Source organism: Ambystoma mexicanum, chromosome 2p, assembly GCF_040938575.1.
Source record: "Ambystoma mexicanum isolate Mex_15411 chromosome 2p, UKY_AmexF1_1, whole genome shotgun sequence".
In the NCBI taxonomy this organism is placed as follows: domain Eukaryota; kingdom Metazoa; phylum Chordata; class Amphibia; order Caudata; family Ambystomatidae; genus Ambystoma; species Ambystoma mexicanum.
This window is the reverse complement of record NC_090923.1, coordinates 12,601,342-12,618,011: the sequence shown is the minus strand read 5'-3', so window position 1 is coordinate 12,618,011 and position 16,670 is coordinate 12,601,342. Positions and strand designations below refer to the sequence as shown.

The following is a 16,670-nucleotide window of genomic DNA, read 5'->3' as shown; positions in this document are numbered from 1 at the left end:
TTGATTATTGAAATGAAACCTTCTTTGTTTGGTTTTCTGGACTTAATATTATTTTGACTGCGTTTTTGATATTTATTTGATTGTTTATATAATTAGTCTGGTCAGAGCGACTGGGGGTCGCCCACTTGAGTGATTCCCTTCACTCGCTTGGGGCACCACCCACGGCATGCCCAGATTAATTTGTAGGTTTCATGCGATCAACTGGCTTGCGACCTTTCGCAGCAGTCATCATTTGATATTAATATTTCAAACAGTATGCACCCATTTAGTCAACTGTAAGATATAATTTCGTACATTGTACTAGAGCTTTAGACAATTTAATACTTTTTTAAGACTATTTGTATTAAATAAATATAATATTGCAAATTGTTTGTTTTATGTATGATGATCTGTTGGGCAGCTGGGGGAGCCTCTTTCCTTGTCTACATGGTTGAATGATGTCCTTTCAATGAATTTTTTGGCCTTTTCGCTGGCTTGACCTCCATGTTGTATTTAGATATAGGAGAGGGCCTGACACTGGGTGTAACCAGGTTTCAGTGACCACTAGGATGTCAAGTTGTTGGTTAATGATGAGATTATGGATTTCTATGGCCTGTGCTCCAATAGATCGGGCATTGATGAGGGCACATTTGAGGTTACGGGTCTGTTCTAGGTGTGGTGAGGATATTGACCGTCTGGATATTGGGCTTTTGGTGATGCTAGGGTGATTGGTGTGTGCTAAGGGAGGGCTTTTATATTTATTGATGGAAGGAATGATGATGGTTTTAATAGTGATAGGGATGACGGGTGTGAGGCTGCTGGCTAGATGTAGTCTTTTAGTTCGTAGATGGCCCCAAAACAATTCTTCAACTTCTTTAGGTTGTTCACCTTCCAATGGGATTGTCACTAGATAGACATCATTGTCCTCTAGTACTTGTCCTGTTGGCGTAGTTATTTCAATTCGCTTATCAGTCTCAATATAAGTCAATACATCTCTATGGATAGTCTTTATGATGGAAATCTCTTAGCCAGAGTCCAATAGGACTTCAATCCAGTCATTTACCCTCTTTGTTTCCGGTATTATCCTGTGTGTCTATGGTTTTTCCATCACTGCCTTTTAGTGCTGCAACCTGCTTCTTTTCTTTCTCGTCAGCTCTCTGGTCTTTCTTGGGTTGCAAGGCGTGCAGGTTTATTGTCTGTGGATGAGATGAACTAGCATCACTAGCCCCATACCTTTGAGGTGGCTTTGGCTTTGTCCTATCTCTAAAGTCGTCACCTTCCTGGCAATTACTATAATAGCTATTCCTTCCCCAAGGTGCTGGATACCTGGGTGTCTCCTGATGGGATCGATTAACATCACCATCTGCAGATCTTCTCCTATTATCTCCCCTTTCCTCTTCTACTGGGCTTAGGTCAGACCTATATTTCCCTTTCTTTTGAGGAAGTGTGTTCCTTCTACGCCCTTCATCTGATCTACCTTTTGCGCATCTTTGGTTTCCTTTCTTACACCTTCCCTGGTTTCCTTCCGAGGTGGTCTCTGCCTATTGATATGTATACAGCAGTCACTATTTCCCCAAATTGTTCCTATTTCTGCTGAATAGTGAGCAGGGTGAGCCTAATATTAATCTCTAACCTGGCAGACTCTCCTCTAAGTAAAGGCATTATTATTCCCTCTACCATCTGGTAATTGCCTCCTGATATTGCCAGTCCTAGGTTTATAGCTGCTGCTGCTCCTTGTGAGTTTATTATGTCCTTCAGTATAGTATCCAGGGCCGTTATGGATGGAGTGCCTATCAGTTGTATGTATAGCCAGCTGTAGATGGACATCCAACTTTCACAGCTTTCTAACGTAGGAGTGCAACCTGCTGCGAGTACCATCGCCAGAGCTCTCTGCCTCTGCAGAGCTGTGACTTGTGGAAATGTTGCTTGTAGTTGCCCTATTTTTTCTGAATACCATTTGGGTAAGTCCCCCACTTCCCTTGGAACCTGTCCTAGCAGGGGTTTCAGTGTCTGAAATTGTTCTCCTCCCCCATCTGGTGGCGGAGACCCTGGAGGTTGTGCACCCGTTGGTATTTGCATGGCATATTCTAAAGCACGATTTCTTGCATTCTCAAAATGTGTGGCCAGCAGTCTGTACTGTTCTGTGTCATAGGGTCCCTCTCTGTTTGGGTGAAACTTAGCCAGTTGCTGGATTGACAGTCATGCATGTATGAACGGACTGTGTCTTGCAACATTGTCAGGATACTGACAATCTACCTCCAAACCAATTCAGATGGTCTATGTGTTGCGGGGCTATCTCTGGAAATACATAAGGTCTATACTCTATTGTGTTCAAGTCTTTGTGTATTCTCAATGTATCACATACTCCGGCTGCTCTAGCACCGGGTGTTTTCACGTAAGTAAAAAGGGTTTCCCCTGGCAGTCCACCTGGTTGTCCAACTACTACTGTAACATTTTGATCAATTGCCCTTACTCAATTGCCCTTACTCCTCGTTCATCAAGCCAGCGATTCACAGCTGCTAGGAAAACAGCAGGTATGCCAACATCTACATAAGCAGCCATGGCTGCAGTATTTAAATCCTTCTAATGTCTTTTAGAAGATTCCCTTTTTACTGTTAAGCTTAACAACCCTTTTGTAGCCTCTTCAGCCTCCAAAAGGGAGGTATTATATTAGTGTATTATCCCTTGAGCTCTAAAGGTTAACTTTGACCTGTAGCCTTAGACCTAAGGACTGACGTTGGGCGCCACTTGTCACGTTTTCACACTCCTAGGGTCATGCATATAGAGCCCAACCTCCCCCGGTCCTCCCCGGGGAGCGCTGAGAACTATATCACTGTTTTAGGATAGCCTGCTCATTGGAAATCTCTGTTTGGAACTGTGCCCACTGTCCCTCCGAGAGCACCGCATAAGTTTAGCTAGGCATGATATTATTCATTGTGAGCACTTAGGTTCAAAGTACATTATGATTACATTATACGCACAAATCCACTCACGGGTTTGGTTTTTTATAGATTATTTATTCTCCTATATAAAAAGCGAATTATCATGAAAATAGCGATGTTACAGAAATAAACCAAAATGGTTAATATTAGGATAATGGTTGTGTATAGAACCATCATATCTATTTTAGCATTAATTCATTTATTAATATGATAGCATATAATCCAACAAGCCTCGTTTTGCATTATTTCATTTCATAGCTTCAATCACAGTGCAAAGCATAACTGCATATGGTAAAAGCATAGCTCCAAACTACATCTAGGTGCTTGCCTTAGTTTGAACTCTATCCCAGTTCATCGCTCTGTGGGGAAGCACCTGTTAGCGCTGCCTGTCACCTCCAGCCCTGCGTCTCTGTCTTCTTCCAGCTTGTGGTTTATTTATAGTTTCTGAAAAGATCGCTAGATGACTCACTTGCTGGGGCGGCAGCCAAGTTGTCCTGGCTGGGTTTGAGCCAACACATTGTGTCCTGGCCAGAAGCCATTCAAAATCTGTGAAGTCCTCTTGTCCTGGCCGGTATCCAGCCAGATCCACACAAATGCTCGTGAATAACCTTTTCTTATTCCTCATGTTAAAACCAAGGTGCACTACAGTCACCTTTGTACGGCCGCGCACGACAGTAACCTTTGTACAGCCAAGTATAGGAAGTCAGGTTTCCATATTTGGTATTTACCATATATGTCCCTCAGGATATGCAAGCCACCATTTTAAGGTAGCCCACCTAAGCACTGGAACCTATGCCCATATTAGTAGTCATTAATCAGACATTTTGGGTCCGGAATCGGAAACACCATATATGCATTCATTTAGCAAGCATGTTGCGCAGCTGAACATACATATGCTTTCTTGACAGCATTTTCTCATATTTCTGGCATATACATATTTTTATTTTATATTAAAGCATAACACACTGATATTGCTTATATAGATTAATACTGCTAATATTGTTTGAACTGGGCGCTAATCTTGCATGTTACAGAAAGTACAGGCATATTATATGACACAGTGAGATATAACATTTACAACTATACATTATGTGAACGTAGAATGGTGCAAGTTACAGATTTAAGTATATACATAAGATTTGCAGAGTATAAGATATTTAAAGAGAAGTGTAAATAAAGACATGGCTAAGCAATAGGGATGGAGTCTTGTTCATGGAGCCATGCTTTGGCCTTTTTCCGGAATAGGTGGTAGGAAGGTTCCTCTCTTAGGGAGAGAGGGAGGGAATTCCAATTTCTGGTCACGAGGACAGGGAAGCTAACCCCGCCTGCTCGTTGTTGCTTAAATCGGGGTATGTTGATGCAGTACCTCATAGCAGTTCTGGTGGGCTGTGTTGTTGTGGTGCGTGAGATGGTATTGGCAAAGTAAATGGGAGCTTGGTTGGAAAGGCACTTGTGAGTAAGGGGACAAGGTTTTGTATACTATTCTTTGCTTGATGTTAAGCTGTTTTAATGTGTGTCTAGTTTCCGAGATATGAAGATTCCTTGGGATGTTTAAAGCTGCACGAATGGCGTTAATTTGTATAACTTAAAGTTTTGTTATGATGGACCAAGATAGAGTGCATTACAATAATCGAGCTTAGAGAGGACTAAAGCTCTAGTGATACAATTGGCTGTGGTCAGGTAGGGTCGGCAGGCTGTAATAAGCTTACAGGTGTAGGCAGAAGAGGAGGCCAAGGCGTTAGTTTGTCTGGTTAGAGTCAATATAGATTCCTAGTGTTTTCACCGCATTAGCGACTTTAATTATGTTGCCGTCAATATTAAATTAAGCGAATAACGCATCCAGTTTGTTCAGGTTGGCAGGCGAGCCCAGGAGGAGCAGCTTTTTCTTATCGTCATTATGACAGAGCCCATGCTTCGCCATCCAGACTTGTATGATGAGATAAATATAGTTGAGAATCCTGCTGTCCACAGAGTTATCACCATTGATTGGGATGAGTATTTTCGTGTCGTCCGCGTAGTTGGTATAGGTGACACCCAGATAGTCAAGCTCGTCAAAAAGTTGTTTGTTAAATACATTGTAAAGAGTAGGAGACACACAAGATCTTTGGGGAACCCCGCAGGTAACTGGGGAAGGAGTAGCAGAAGCAGAGGGTGCAAAGACCCTTATGGATCTGTTATTGAGGAAAGACTCAAACCAGGCATTGGCTTGGTCTGAGAAGTTCATGGCTGATGAGAGGTGTTTACATAAGATTTTATGGTTCATCAAATCAAATGCTGCTGATGGGTCAAGTAAAAGAAGCAAGGCCAATTTGCCCTCGTCTTTCAAAGTCTGGATTTGAGTCTTGAGTTCGATAAGAGCGGTTTCAGTTCCATGTCTTGCTGTATCTGCAGATGCTCAGCTCGGTCCAGTATTTTTTAGCAGAAATGGAACCGTCGTAATAGGTCTGTAGTTAGATGGGTTGTTAGGGTCTAAGGAAGGTTTTGTTATCAGCAGGAGTACCCAGGAGTCTTTCAAGTTTTTAGGTACTGTGCTGGATTTGAAAGAAACGTTGATAACTGACGTAATGAAGGGGGCTAATTCCTTCACGGCTTCCTTAATAAGAGGGGCGGGGCATGCATCTCCCTGACAGTTAGACGGTTTAAGTTTCAGGATGATAGTTTCAACCTCTTTGATGGAGACTGGTGAGAAGTTAAATTGGGTCTGTGTGTTCTTAGTAGTGGGATGTGAGTTCTGGATGGGGTCAACATTAGAGATAATAGATTTCTTCGTTGCTGTTTTGTTTTGGAGCATGGTGATTTTGTCTTGGAGTGCATTCTGAATAATGATGCACCATTGGGTGTCTTTGATGCACATATCGGGGAGTGGGGCAGGAGATTCTAACTCTTTCAAGATGATGAAGAGTTCCTTAGTATTGGACTCAGCTTTGGAGATGCAGGCGTTATAGTTGTCTTTTTTTGCTTGGATTATGGCTATTTTGTAGTTGAGGGAGGCTGTGGCGAAATTGACCTTATTTGCCGCTGTAGGGGTGTTCTTCCATAATGCTTTGGAGGATCTTTTGATTTTCCTGAGATCCTGAAGGTGAGAAGTGTTCCAGGTATTGAGATGGGCGCGCGGTTTGGCTTTGCGTAGTTTCATAGGTGCTAATGTGTTGATAGCCTTAAGAATGGATGATGACTTGTGAATTATGCTTAGTATTGGTGGATAGCAAGTGTGAAATCATAATTTTACCGTAGGTGGTAGTAGGACCTGGTGGGCGATAAACTCGATGGATTGTAATAGTTGAGGTAGGTGACGTTGGTAGTTTAACAGATAGGAGCTCTGCTGAAGGCAATGGTGGATAGATGATGAGGTTTCTCAAACCTAATGATATCTTGTGTTTAAATGCAATGCCTCTTCCTTTGGAGATATTGGCACCTCTATCTGCTCGGTTAAGGTTATGTGTGCACTACACTTGCCTCAAAGGGAAGCAAGGTTACAACCATTACTACCAACATGAAAAGGGGGCAATAATACAGCAAGACAAAAACCCACATTGCAAAGCCCCAGGGGGGCAATATTAAAGGAAAGCAATAACCACTGTTGCCAATGTAAAGAGGGGGCCATTCTTTGGCACACAAATAGCCCCCATTGGCAATATAAGAGAATTATACATCAGAGAGACTGGAACCTTTTGTTCCCCAGAGTGAGGAAGAGGCAATAGTTAAACCACCCACCAAGAAGCATCGCCTAAGACAAAGAAAGGCAAGTGTGATAAGGAAACATTATAAGCAGTTGTTTGATGTGGAAGAGAGAAAAATAATGGCAGAAAGGAAACCTTCCTCATAAGAGATATCAAGGAGCAGAGGAACAGAACTTGCCTTGCCTGGGCAAATAAATCAGTGGGCATGAACAGCACCAATGTGTATTATGTCTTCACAAAGGAATTGTGAATCCTGCATGTTGTTGAAAGTCAAAGAATTTTATGAAAGTGTGAAGCAAGCCTTACCACACAGTACTTGCAGCAGTGTTAGGAGTTGTTGTCCTGGCAGAGGAGTATACTGGGTCAGGGATTGTTAGTGGTAGTCCTGGCAGGCTAGTGGAATTGGAAGAAGACATTAAAGTACTGCATTGTGGATGTCGGTTGTGAAGGAAAGGAAGTGGCAAGGCCACTGTTGGGTTTCATTAATTGGGGGAAAAACATTATTGTGAATCAAGAAGAATTATTGAATTGTCTGTTTTCCAAGAAGGAGAGGTCCTATTGCAAGGTTGATTACCAGTTTGAAGATTAAGGGCCTCATTACACGGTAGGCGGTAAGGGTTTACCGGTACCGGTATTTTACTGGTACCAGTAAACCCTTACCGCCTTACTACGAGGTCCCTTTGCGGGTTGGAGAATTTAACGCCTGCTTTTTGCAGGCGTTAAAATCCAACCCGCAAAGGGATCAGTGGAGCTAATTACGGTACCGCAATTACGGTACCGTAATTAGCACCTTCCCCATTCCCATAGAGCCCTATGGGGCAAAAATGGGAATGGGGAAGGGCAATGGTGGAAGGGTGAATTACTGCCCCGCCAACCTTGGAATGGGGCGGTAATTCCCCTTTCCACCAAGGCGGTGCCGGTATTTTACGGGCATGAACCATGGCGCTAATAGCGCCATGGTTCACCGCCTACTGTGTAATGAGGCCCTAAGACTTTTCTTTTTATTTTTGGAAAATGTGTCAAGTGCCAAGTGAAAGACTTTTGGAGCAAGAACTATATGAATAGAACTTGGCTATACAAAAGGGGCCCTTTATTATTTGGAAACTTAATTGAAAATCATGCTTTTGAACCTGGGGAAGGGGATCTGACCCAGGCTACAAGGATGCAGTTTAATGTTGAATATAACTGTTATTTCTGCTAGACCTGAATTGCCATATTGCACCTTTATCAGTTTCATGTATGTATTAGTGTGAGGGTCAGGTTCCTTTTGTTAGAGGGTTTCCTTTAGTCTTGCTTTGATAGGCATGGCAATCCTTTTTAGGGTAGGGAATATGCCAGTAGTGATTCACCCAATCATAATCATCAATGGGTGTGCCAAAGGGAACTAGGACCAGCTGTGGTGATAGGTTCATCACAGTTTTAGTAAATAGCCATGCCAAACTCAGACCCATTAAAGAAGCAGCACTTCCTCTCTGAAGCTTCAATTGCAGAGGGGAGTTCACCACCTACATGTCCTCTCGTAGGACAGATAAGAACACTGTAGTATTCTCTGCATTCACTGCACTGCAATGGGTTCTCACTCATGTTGTATCTGGTGCCTAATAAGGTTACTGTTCACAATACAGCTCTTCCCATATTCTGCCCACACATGATGTTTCTCACCTGTATGTGTTCTCTGGTGGCTAATAAGATGTCCCTTCCAATCAAACCCTTTCCACATTCGGTGCACTCATGAGGTTTCTTATCTGTATGTGTTCTCTGGTGGAGAATAAGCTGTGCCTTCCGAGCAAACCCTTTCCCACATTCAGTGCACTCATAAGGTTTTTCACCTGTATGTGTTCTCAGGTGCCTAGTAAGATCTCCTTTCTGAACAAACCCTTTCCTACATTCAGTGCACTTATGAGGTTTCTCATCTGTATGTGTTTTCTGGTGGCTAATAAGATGTCTCTTCTGGGCAAACCCCTTCCCACATTCAGTGCACTCATGAGGTTTCCCACCTGTATGTCTTTTCTGGTGGAAAACAAGATTTCTCTTCAGAGCAAACCCTTTCCCACATTCAGTGCACTTATGGGGTTTCTCACCTGCATGTGTTATCTGGTGGTACATAAGACTTCCCTTCTGCGCAAACCCTTTCCCACATTCAGTGCACTCATGGGGTTTCTCACCTGTATGTTTTCTCTGGTGTAACGTAAGACTTCCTTTCTGAGCAAACCCTTTGCCACATTCGGTGCATTCATGAGGCTTCTCACCTGTATGTGTTCTCTGGTGGATAGTAAGATTTCCCTTCCCAGCAAACCCCTTCCCACATTCAGTGCACACATGAGGTTTCTCACCTGCATGTGTTATCTGGTGGAACATAAGACTTCCCTTCTCAGCAAACCCTTTCCCACATTCAGTGCACTCATGGGGGTTCCCACCTGTATGTTTTCTCTGGTGTCTAGTAAGATCTCCCTTCTGAGCAAACCCCTTCCCACATTCAATGCACTCATGAGGTTTCTCACCTGTATGTCTTCTATGGTGGTGAATAAGATGTCCCTTCTGAGCAAACCCTTTCCCACATTCAGTGCACACATGGGGTTTCTCACCTGTATGAGTTCTCTGGTGGAAAACAAGATTCCTCTTCAGAGCAAACCCTTTCCCACATTCAGTGCACACATGACATTTCTCACCTGTATGTGTTCTCTGGTGGCAAGTAAGATGTCCTTTCCGAGCAAACCCTTTCCCACATTCAGTGCACTCATAGGGTTTCTCACCTGTATGTGTTCTCTGGTGGATAGTAAGATGTCCCTTCTGGGCAAACCCTTTCCCACATTCAGTGCACACATGAGGTGTCTCACCAGTATGTGTTATCTGGTGGAAAGTAAGATGCCCCTTCTGAGCAAACCTTTTCCCACATTCAGTGCACTCATAGGGTTTCTCACCTGTATGTATTCTCTGGTGGATAGTAAGATCCCCCGTCTGAGCAAACCCTTTCCCACATTCAGTGCACTCATGAGGTTTCTCACTTGTATACATTTTTTGAGGGCAGACAATTGTGTCATACAAATGGGCACTATTCTCAATTTCAGTGAACTGGTAAGGTTTTTAACCCATGTTCTCACGTGGCCAATAAGCATGTTCTTGAGATGGCAACTTTTCCCATATTCTGTGCATGTTTAAGGTTTCTCATCAGTTTATTGTGTCAGGTCCTTAATAAGAGGACACCTCCCACTGAATCTTTTCCCAAATTCAGAGCACAAATGAGCTCTCTCTTGAGAAGATCATTTCTGGTGACAAACACGATGTTTCCTCTGATTGAAGCTTTTGAAATATGCAGTGCAAGGATCTGCTTTGTCCATTCACATTGACAAGTGTTTCTAAAAATGCTTTAAAGAAACTACCTTTACATTCACAATGTGTATAAAAATTGCACTCACGTGTGTGCTAGCAGGAATAATAGTGAAAACAACAATGCTTTCCTTACTGCACATCAAACATTGTCATTTTCATGCCAGACATCCCTCTACCCCAGGATTGACAGAAAGAACAAGCTTGGTTACTGGATGTTACCACGAAGGAGATGCATGGACAGAAGCCATTTGGTAGCCAATAGGCTTCACAGTCTAAGTTCCTGAACACTCTGAAAAGGCAACTGGACCCCAAACTTGCAAACTTCTAAGATGCTTGGAAATTGCAAATTCTAATAATGACGCTTTTCACTGCATTAGTCCAGAGGATCAACAAGCACAGTTGTTGTTGCATTTCTGGGGAATTTCTGGGGCATCAATCACCTGTTAAAATAAAAAGGAGATGTGTGTTGTTAGTTTCAACACATTCACAATCGCAGGCATCACATGTAACAGGCAGACTGGTTCTTAGTAGTAGTGATGAGCACTAGTCAATTACTCATGCAGTAGCTCATAAGCCTTTGAAGACTAGGGTGCCATCTATTGGGGACACGCCCTCTACAGATAAGGGGTGTGTTTGGACCAGGAGTGACCACAGTAGCAAAGGCAGAATCTAGCATTACTACTGCTTGGAGGGGATTGGAAGAAGTAAACATGCATCTGTTAATGTGCATGAATAACTAGGTGTCAATAAATAACTTTTACGAAAACATTACCGTTTTCCAGTTAAAAAATGTTTACTCACTTTTATAAAACTCTGTGGTAAACTAAGCCTCCTTCACATAACAAGAACACCAGAAGGTAAGTAGTTTACATGTAGGTTTATTTCTCCAGTTAGCAAGTAGAGAAAGCACTGGGACATCCATCCAGCCCAGCACATTAGGTCCCAGCACTCCAAACATCCACCAACACTCCACATAGAATGTCAGTGACATCACCACACCAACACTCCACACAGAATGTCAGTGACATCACCACACCAACACTCCACACAGAATGTCAGTGACATCACCACACCATCATAACACACATAGCCATAATCAGGCCCCAGCACAGATTATGACATACTCCCATTGGGAATTGGACTTACATTTTTACCCAACTTTAACAAATAGGGAGTAAAATACTCTCGCTCTCCAAAGTCCTATCTGGAGCACTGGCGACACGCACTCTAGGGGGCAGAATAGTATCTTTCTGATAACATATAATGTGATAGAGGCCATACGGAGCAGTAATAGTGGGATTCATTTTTGTTAAGACCGTTTTAGTATCCAAGAGTATGAGAATAAAACACAGGCTGGGTGAACAAATATTTTAATTGGAATTGGAATTAGCGGAGATTAGTGGAGATTAGTGGAGATGGCTGTAACATGCGCCTCGCAGTCTAGACTTTCCTGCATGTATATACCTAGTGTCTTAACTTTCTGCACTACTTTGATTTGGTTGCCCTTGATGGTAAAAGGGGCGTACCTGTGATCTAATTTAGTTTGGGCCTGTTGAGGCCTGAAAAAGCATTAGTTCAGTCTTGGCAGTGTTTAAACAGAGCCAATTCAAGGACATCCATTGTTTTATAACCTGATAGGCTGCTGCTAATGTTAGTTGGTCAATATCATGATTCCCAGTGATATTCAGCACCAGTTGAAAATCATCGGCGTAGTTGCAGAAGAAAACCCCCAAAGATTCTAATTCAACACACAGAGGAAAGATGTTCAGGTTGAACAGCAGGGGGGGAGACAAACCCCCTGTGGAACTCTGCATGTCGTAGTCTGTGACTCAGAGGCACAGTCACCCCAATAAACCCGTGGCTGGCGACCCTCCAAAAAGGATCCGAGCCAGGTAGTGGCATTCTTGGAGAGTCCGCCGACAGTGAACATCCGGTCAAGAAAGATTTTATGGTCTAGCAAGTCGAAGGCTGCTGATAGGTCCAACAACGTTAGCAGCCCTGACTTACTATGTTCCAGTTTGGAAAGCATGTATGTCTGCAAATCCAACAATGCAGTCTCAGTGCCATGAGAACTCAGAAAACCAGATTGCTTCACATGCAGTTTGCCGATGTCTAGTAAATAGGATTGCAATTGTACTGTAGCTACCTTGTCAATGAGTTTGGGGAAAAAGAGGGTGGTTGTGATGGGCCTTAGATTTGCTGCATCCAGCGGGTCCACACCTGCTTTTTTCAACAAGGGAGTGACGTCTACATTTTAAATAGACTGAGGGATAGTGCCGGTGCGAAAAGAGGAGTTAACAAACTGACAGAGGAAGGTAGCAAACATGTCCCGGTGCTCTAGAATAAATTTGGATGGAAGAAGTTTACCCGGGCAGTTAGTCGGATGCATAATTTTAATCAAAGCCAACATTTCAGTTAGTGAAGGTTCTTTAAAACTCAAAACCGGCAGGTCAATCTCATTGACCAGCTGCTGCAAGATTCTGATTAGTTCGATCTTTTAACGAGTCAATACAGGTAGCTGTTTTGGACGAGTTAAGTTTAGATGTGAGACCTAACAATGAGGATGTTTGTAAAAATATAAATGGTATAAATGAGTCTGGTACTTGCCAGTTTCCCATAACCCGATCCAGGCACCTTTTTTGTGGATTCTGATCATTGCACCCTAGGTTGCATCTCAGGAGCCCCTGTACCCTCTGTACTGTGAGCAAGCATTGCTTTCATGGCATCTCCAGTAACCAATGGGAATGCAGCCCCAACATTGTAAATATCCAGGAAGGGATTGCCACCATTTACTGATTACACACGTTGTCGTTTGTGTCTCGTATGGCATTGATCCTGGAATAAGATTTAGAGAGAGAGCGAGAGAGAGAGAGAAAGAGAGAGAACGAGAGAGAGAGAGAGAGAGAATGTATGTGGTGGGGATGAGAGGGATACAGGGGAATGAATCCTCAGAGTTCTAAGAAATCCCACCAGAATGAGAGAGGGTGGGGATGGAGAGGTTATCGAATTCCCAGGGGGGCTGGCAGGATGATAAAACCTACACCAGAAGTTTGATAATTCAACATTTTTAAGGCTGCACAAAATTGGCCAACATAAATCTGTCTTTTTTGCATTCGCCCAGACAAATGCAGAAATATCACCTAGAACCCACATTTCCGTATAACAAGCGGGTCAAACCATCCCTTTTTGGGGAACGCTGCCATGTCCTGGGCAGATAATCCCTTGTGTAGCGTGTATCAGTCTCGAGTACCCTTTGAGTCCCCATCTCCAAGCTCCACCAATCATGATCCATTTATCTGGCCACAATTTATCATAAAATTAGATTGCAATATAAAGAAGAATGCCCTGCTGTACCTCAACACCCTCTATCCTAGTCTCTCCATGCTTGCTTCTTAACTTGCTGAGTGAAAAAGCATTGCAAACTCCATCATTGAGATTATTTTCTCATAGGCAGCAAGAGCTTTAACCCTGACCTTGCCCCAGGCACCCTCCCAGCACAGCTAAGTCCATTCATTCAGTCCTGAGAGTTATTTCACGGATAAAGAGAAGTTGTTCTCCCTTCAGGGAAGGTTCGTCATATCCTTAAATTGTCCACATGTTGGTGGACTGCTCGAGCAGGGCTGTCCGGAACCTATGGCTAAATGCTCTCCCACACGTTGGCAATGTACTTCTAGAAAGAGTAAAGCATTCACATGACCCGGCCCTTTGCCTCCCATCATCATTAATACTGCATCAGCCGGCCGTAATACTGTGGATGACTGCCTGCCAGTGCTTGATCTTGTCAACCATCCCTTCCTGTTGCCCCCAGACATGCCCATATCTCTGTGTACTCTAGTGCCTGGGTATCATCGTCAAAGCTTTCCTTTCCCAGGTGGGCTGCCCATCGGACCGTCCCGCCCTGGTAGCCTGAACCTGCAGGAAGCCTGAGCAACTGGTTTGTGATAGGACTCTGCAAAGCCTAGATATTGACTCCTCCTTACATCTCTCCTCAGCCTCACTGATGACGTATATGACGTATTGTGCAATTCGCTGCCCTCCTTGCCTACATACGGTAAGCAGGAGGGAAGAGGCGTACTCCTCTCCAGTTCAGATTATGGGTGGTGTCGGAAGGTGTGGGTGGGTCTGGGCAGGCTGACTTGAGATCTCCATGTTTTGGCTAGAATATAATCAAGTCTAAGCATCTGAAATGTATAAAGCTTTTAAGAGATGGTATACATGAAGTTCAAATCAATAAGCGGCGAGTACTAACATTACTGGAGAAACTGGAAAGTGTTAAACAGAACTGGGGTGACATCTGGAAAGATAATTTTATTAATGTCGGTCTTAAATTCATTTTCCTCATATGTAAATGATATGGTCCCTATATATATTATTAAAAGCAAAATGTCTCTGTGCGCTAATTGAAGGCTCTGTTAAACTCAAATTGATTTCTAGAACTTCCTGACAGAGCTCCCACTCGTGGGAGGCTAAAGTCTGTCTGCTGCGACATTCTCCCTATCGGCAAGATGGACAGCAGCCAGAGAGACATTTTTCTCTAGAGTCCATTAACACAACTAATGGATACCTTACTGATCTGCATACACTGTGACAATCCTTCAGAGGGCGTCAATTCTCCTATTAGGAAAGAATCTTTCCATGAAAGTTCCCCTAGGCGTGGTAATATGCAGGAGGACTTCCCCTTCTGGGGAAAAGGTTGTGAAACTGGGACACAGCCCCTTTAACTGTCAACCCCGCAGGGTAGTAACAATACCCCACCCTTCCTTACACACCATAGCTTCTGAGAGTATGTTACTGCAATGTGTCAGACGTATCGCTACAAAAACTACTGTGACGGAAAATACCTCAAGGACACCACCATTAAACATGAGGTGTGTCCGACCAGCTGTGGTCTATTGGACTGATGTTGCACTGGGACTGTCCCCGCTATTTAAACCAAAAAACTGCAGAAGAATAAGGAACAATGTGTCCCAAAGGAGAACCTGGTGAGCTTGGAGGACACCAGAAAACTTGCGAGCATGAAACCAGGCGTTGGAAGACTACAGCGAGAAAGTTTTATAGAGTTGGAGAGACGACCCCAGGAGATACCCAGGAAGTGTCTTGTCAGTGGCCAGCACCTTGAAAGCAGAGCGTCAGTTTTGTGGTTGTGTGACCTGTGATGTGTGGACTGTGCAGTCAGAGAACTACGCCAAGACCGCCAACCCTAGAAGACTGCAGAGTCATGTAGGCAATTGCATGAGAAGTGCAAGGATCTGTGGTGGTTGCGTAACCTGTCATGGGTGGACTGTCTGTTTCGAAACTTGCACCAAGACTGCCAGCAGTAACAGCCCACGGAGTCAAGCAAAACAAAGGAAAGTGGAAGCAGAAAGAGACCGAACAAACCCGTAAACCCTGGTGAAGCCAGTGAACCGTTCCCTGAGAGAAGGTGGTGGGAACAGTAATAAGTCTGGGAGGGGGATAGGAAAAGTTGAGAAGGTGATAACTGAAGATGAGAGGGAAGTAGACCATTTTGTGAGACAACTCCCATGTAAGTTTTATAAGACTGTATTTTTGGAGCATAAGAGGTAGGGAGGGGAGGCCAAAGTGTGGAGGTGGGCTCGGTGTACAGGCAGGGTTCTTTAACAACTATCTAGGCCCAAGGAGTAGAACCTCTGTGGAAACCTCTTCCTTGTCGCGATGTGGACACATCGAAGCACACTGGTGAAATCTTGAAGCAAGGAGATCTCGGGGAGCATCTCCCTAGTCCCGGCAAGTTGAAGGTCAGTGTGCAAGTAAAGAGAGTGCATAAGCTGTGGAGAGTTAAATAAAATAATCAAAAACCTGTATCGAGAGAAATCTGTGAAAAACTGGGGGTGCACTAGGAGAAGGGAGCCATTCTCCTAGTCCCATGGTGTTCTTAGAACTTCAAGAGACTCGAACTTTGAGACTTTTTTTTTTTACTCACAAGAAAGGAGCTATTCTCGTGGGCAATAAAACTCTTTTTGTTAGCTTAGTGATTTATGTTTAACTGGTAGAGATAGAATAGGAGTTTTGCAATGGAGAGTTCTTTTTTTTTTTGACACAACAGACTTCCTGACTGGCCCAAGTTTTAGTTTTTTTTTAGGTTGGGAAACCCCCCACAGAAAGTGTGCCTAATAGCGTCACTGGGCCTCATTACCAGTTTGGAGGCAGACATGGTGCTATTAGCATCATGGCTGCCTCCAAACCGGGCTCCACTGCCGGGTTCCTTCAATGAGGAATAACCGGGTCATTCCAACATTGGGGGACCCAGTAATTCCTCCTTGAAGGAACCATTCCCCATTCCCATTTGAGCCCCTATAGGGCTCAATGGGAATGGGGAGGGAGGTAATAACGGGCACATTACGAATGGCCCGTTATTACCTCCCTCTTCCCCTCGCGGGACCCAGAAAAGACGTCTGGTTTTACCAGATGTCTGTTCCGGGTCCCGCAAAGGGAACCTCGTAATCAGCGCTCCCGTAATGAAGGGTGCCGGTCCCGTACCGGCATCCTTCATTACGGGACCGGAAGGGTTGTAATGAGGCCCACTGTGTTGAAGTTGAATTTAGAAAGCGTGCCTAATAGCGTCAATGGGCCTCATTACGAGTTGGGCGCAAAGGGATACCGGGCACCGGTAAGGACACTGGTGCCGGTAATCCCTTTGCGCCCTATTCAGAGTACCCTTAGCGGGCCCCTTATGTACCTGGTTTTACCAGGCGTTATGGGTGGGACCCATTAAGGGACT

At 44.0% G+C, this 16,670-nt stretch overlaps 1 protein-coding gene across 1 annotated transcript in view; it reads right to left on the bottom strand.

The window, feature by feature from the left end:
- Window positions 1-2,975: 2,975 nt before the first annotated feature.
- The window catches only part of LOC138567662 (zinc finger protein 585A-like), a 249,456-nt gene continuing 235,761 nt past the window's right edge, over window positions 2,976-16,670 (bottom strand). Inside the window, exon 9 of the mRNA XM_069646133.1 lies at window positions 2,976-9,685. Within this exon, the coding sequence (XP_069502234.1) occupies window positions 8,216-9,685 (1,470 nt within the window). The 3' untranslated portion in view covers window positions 2,976-8,215. The remainder of the gene's footprint in view (window positions 9,686-16,670) is intronic.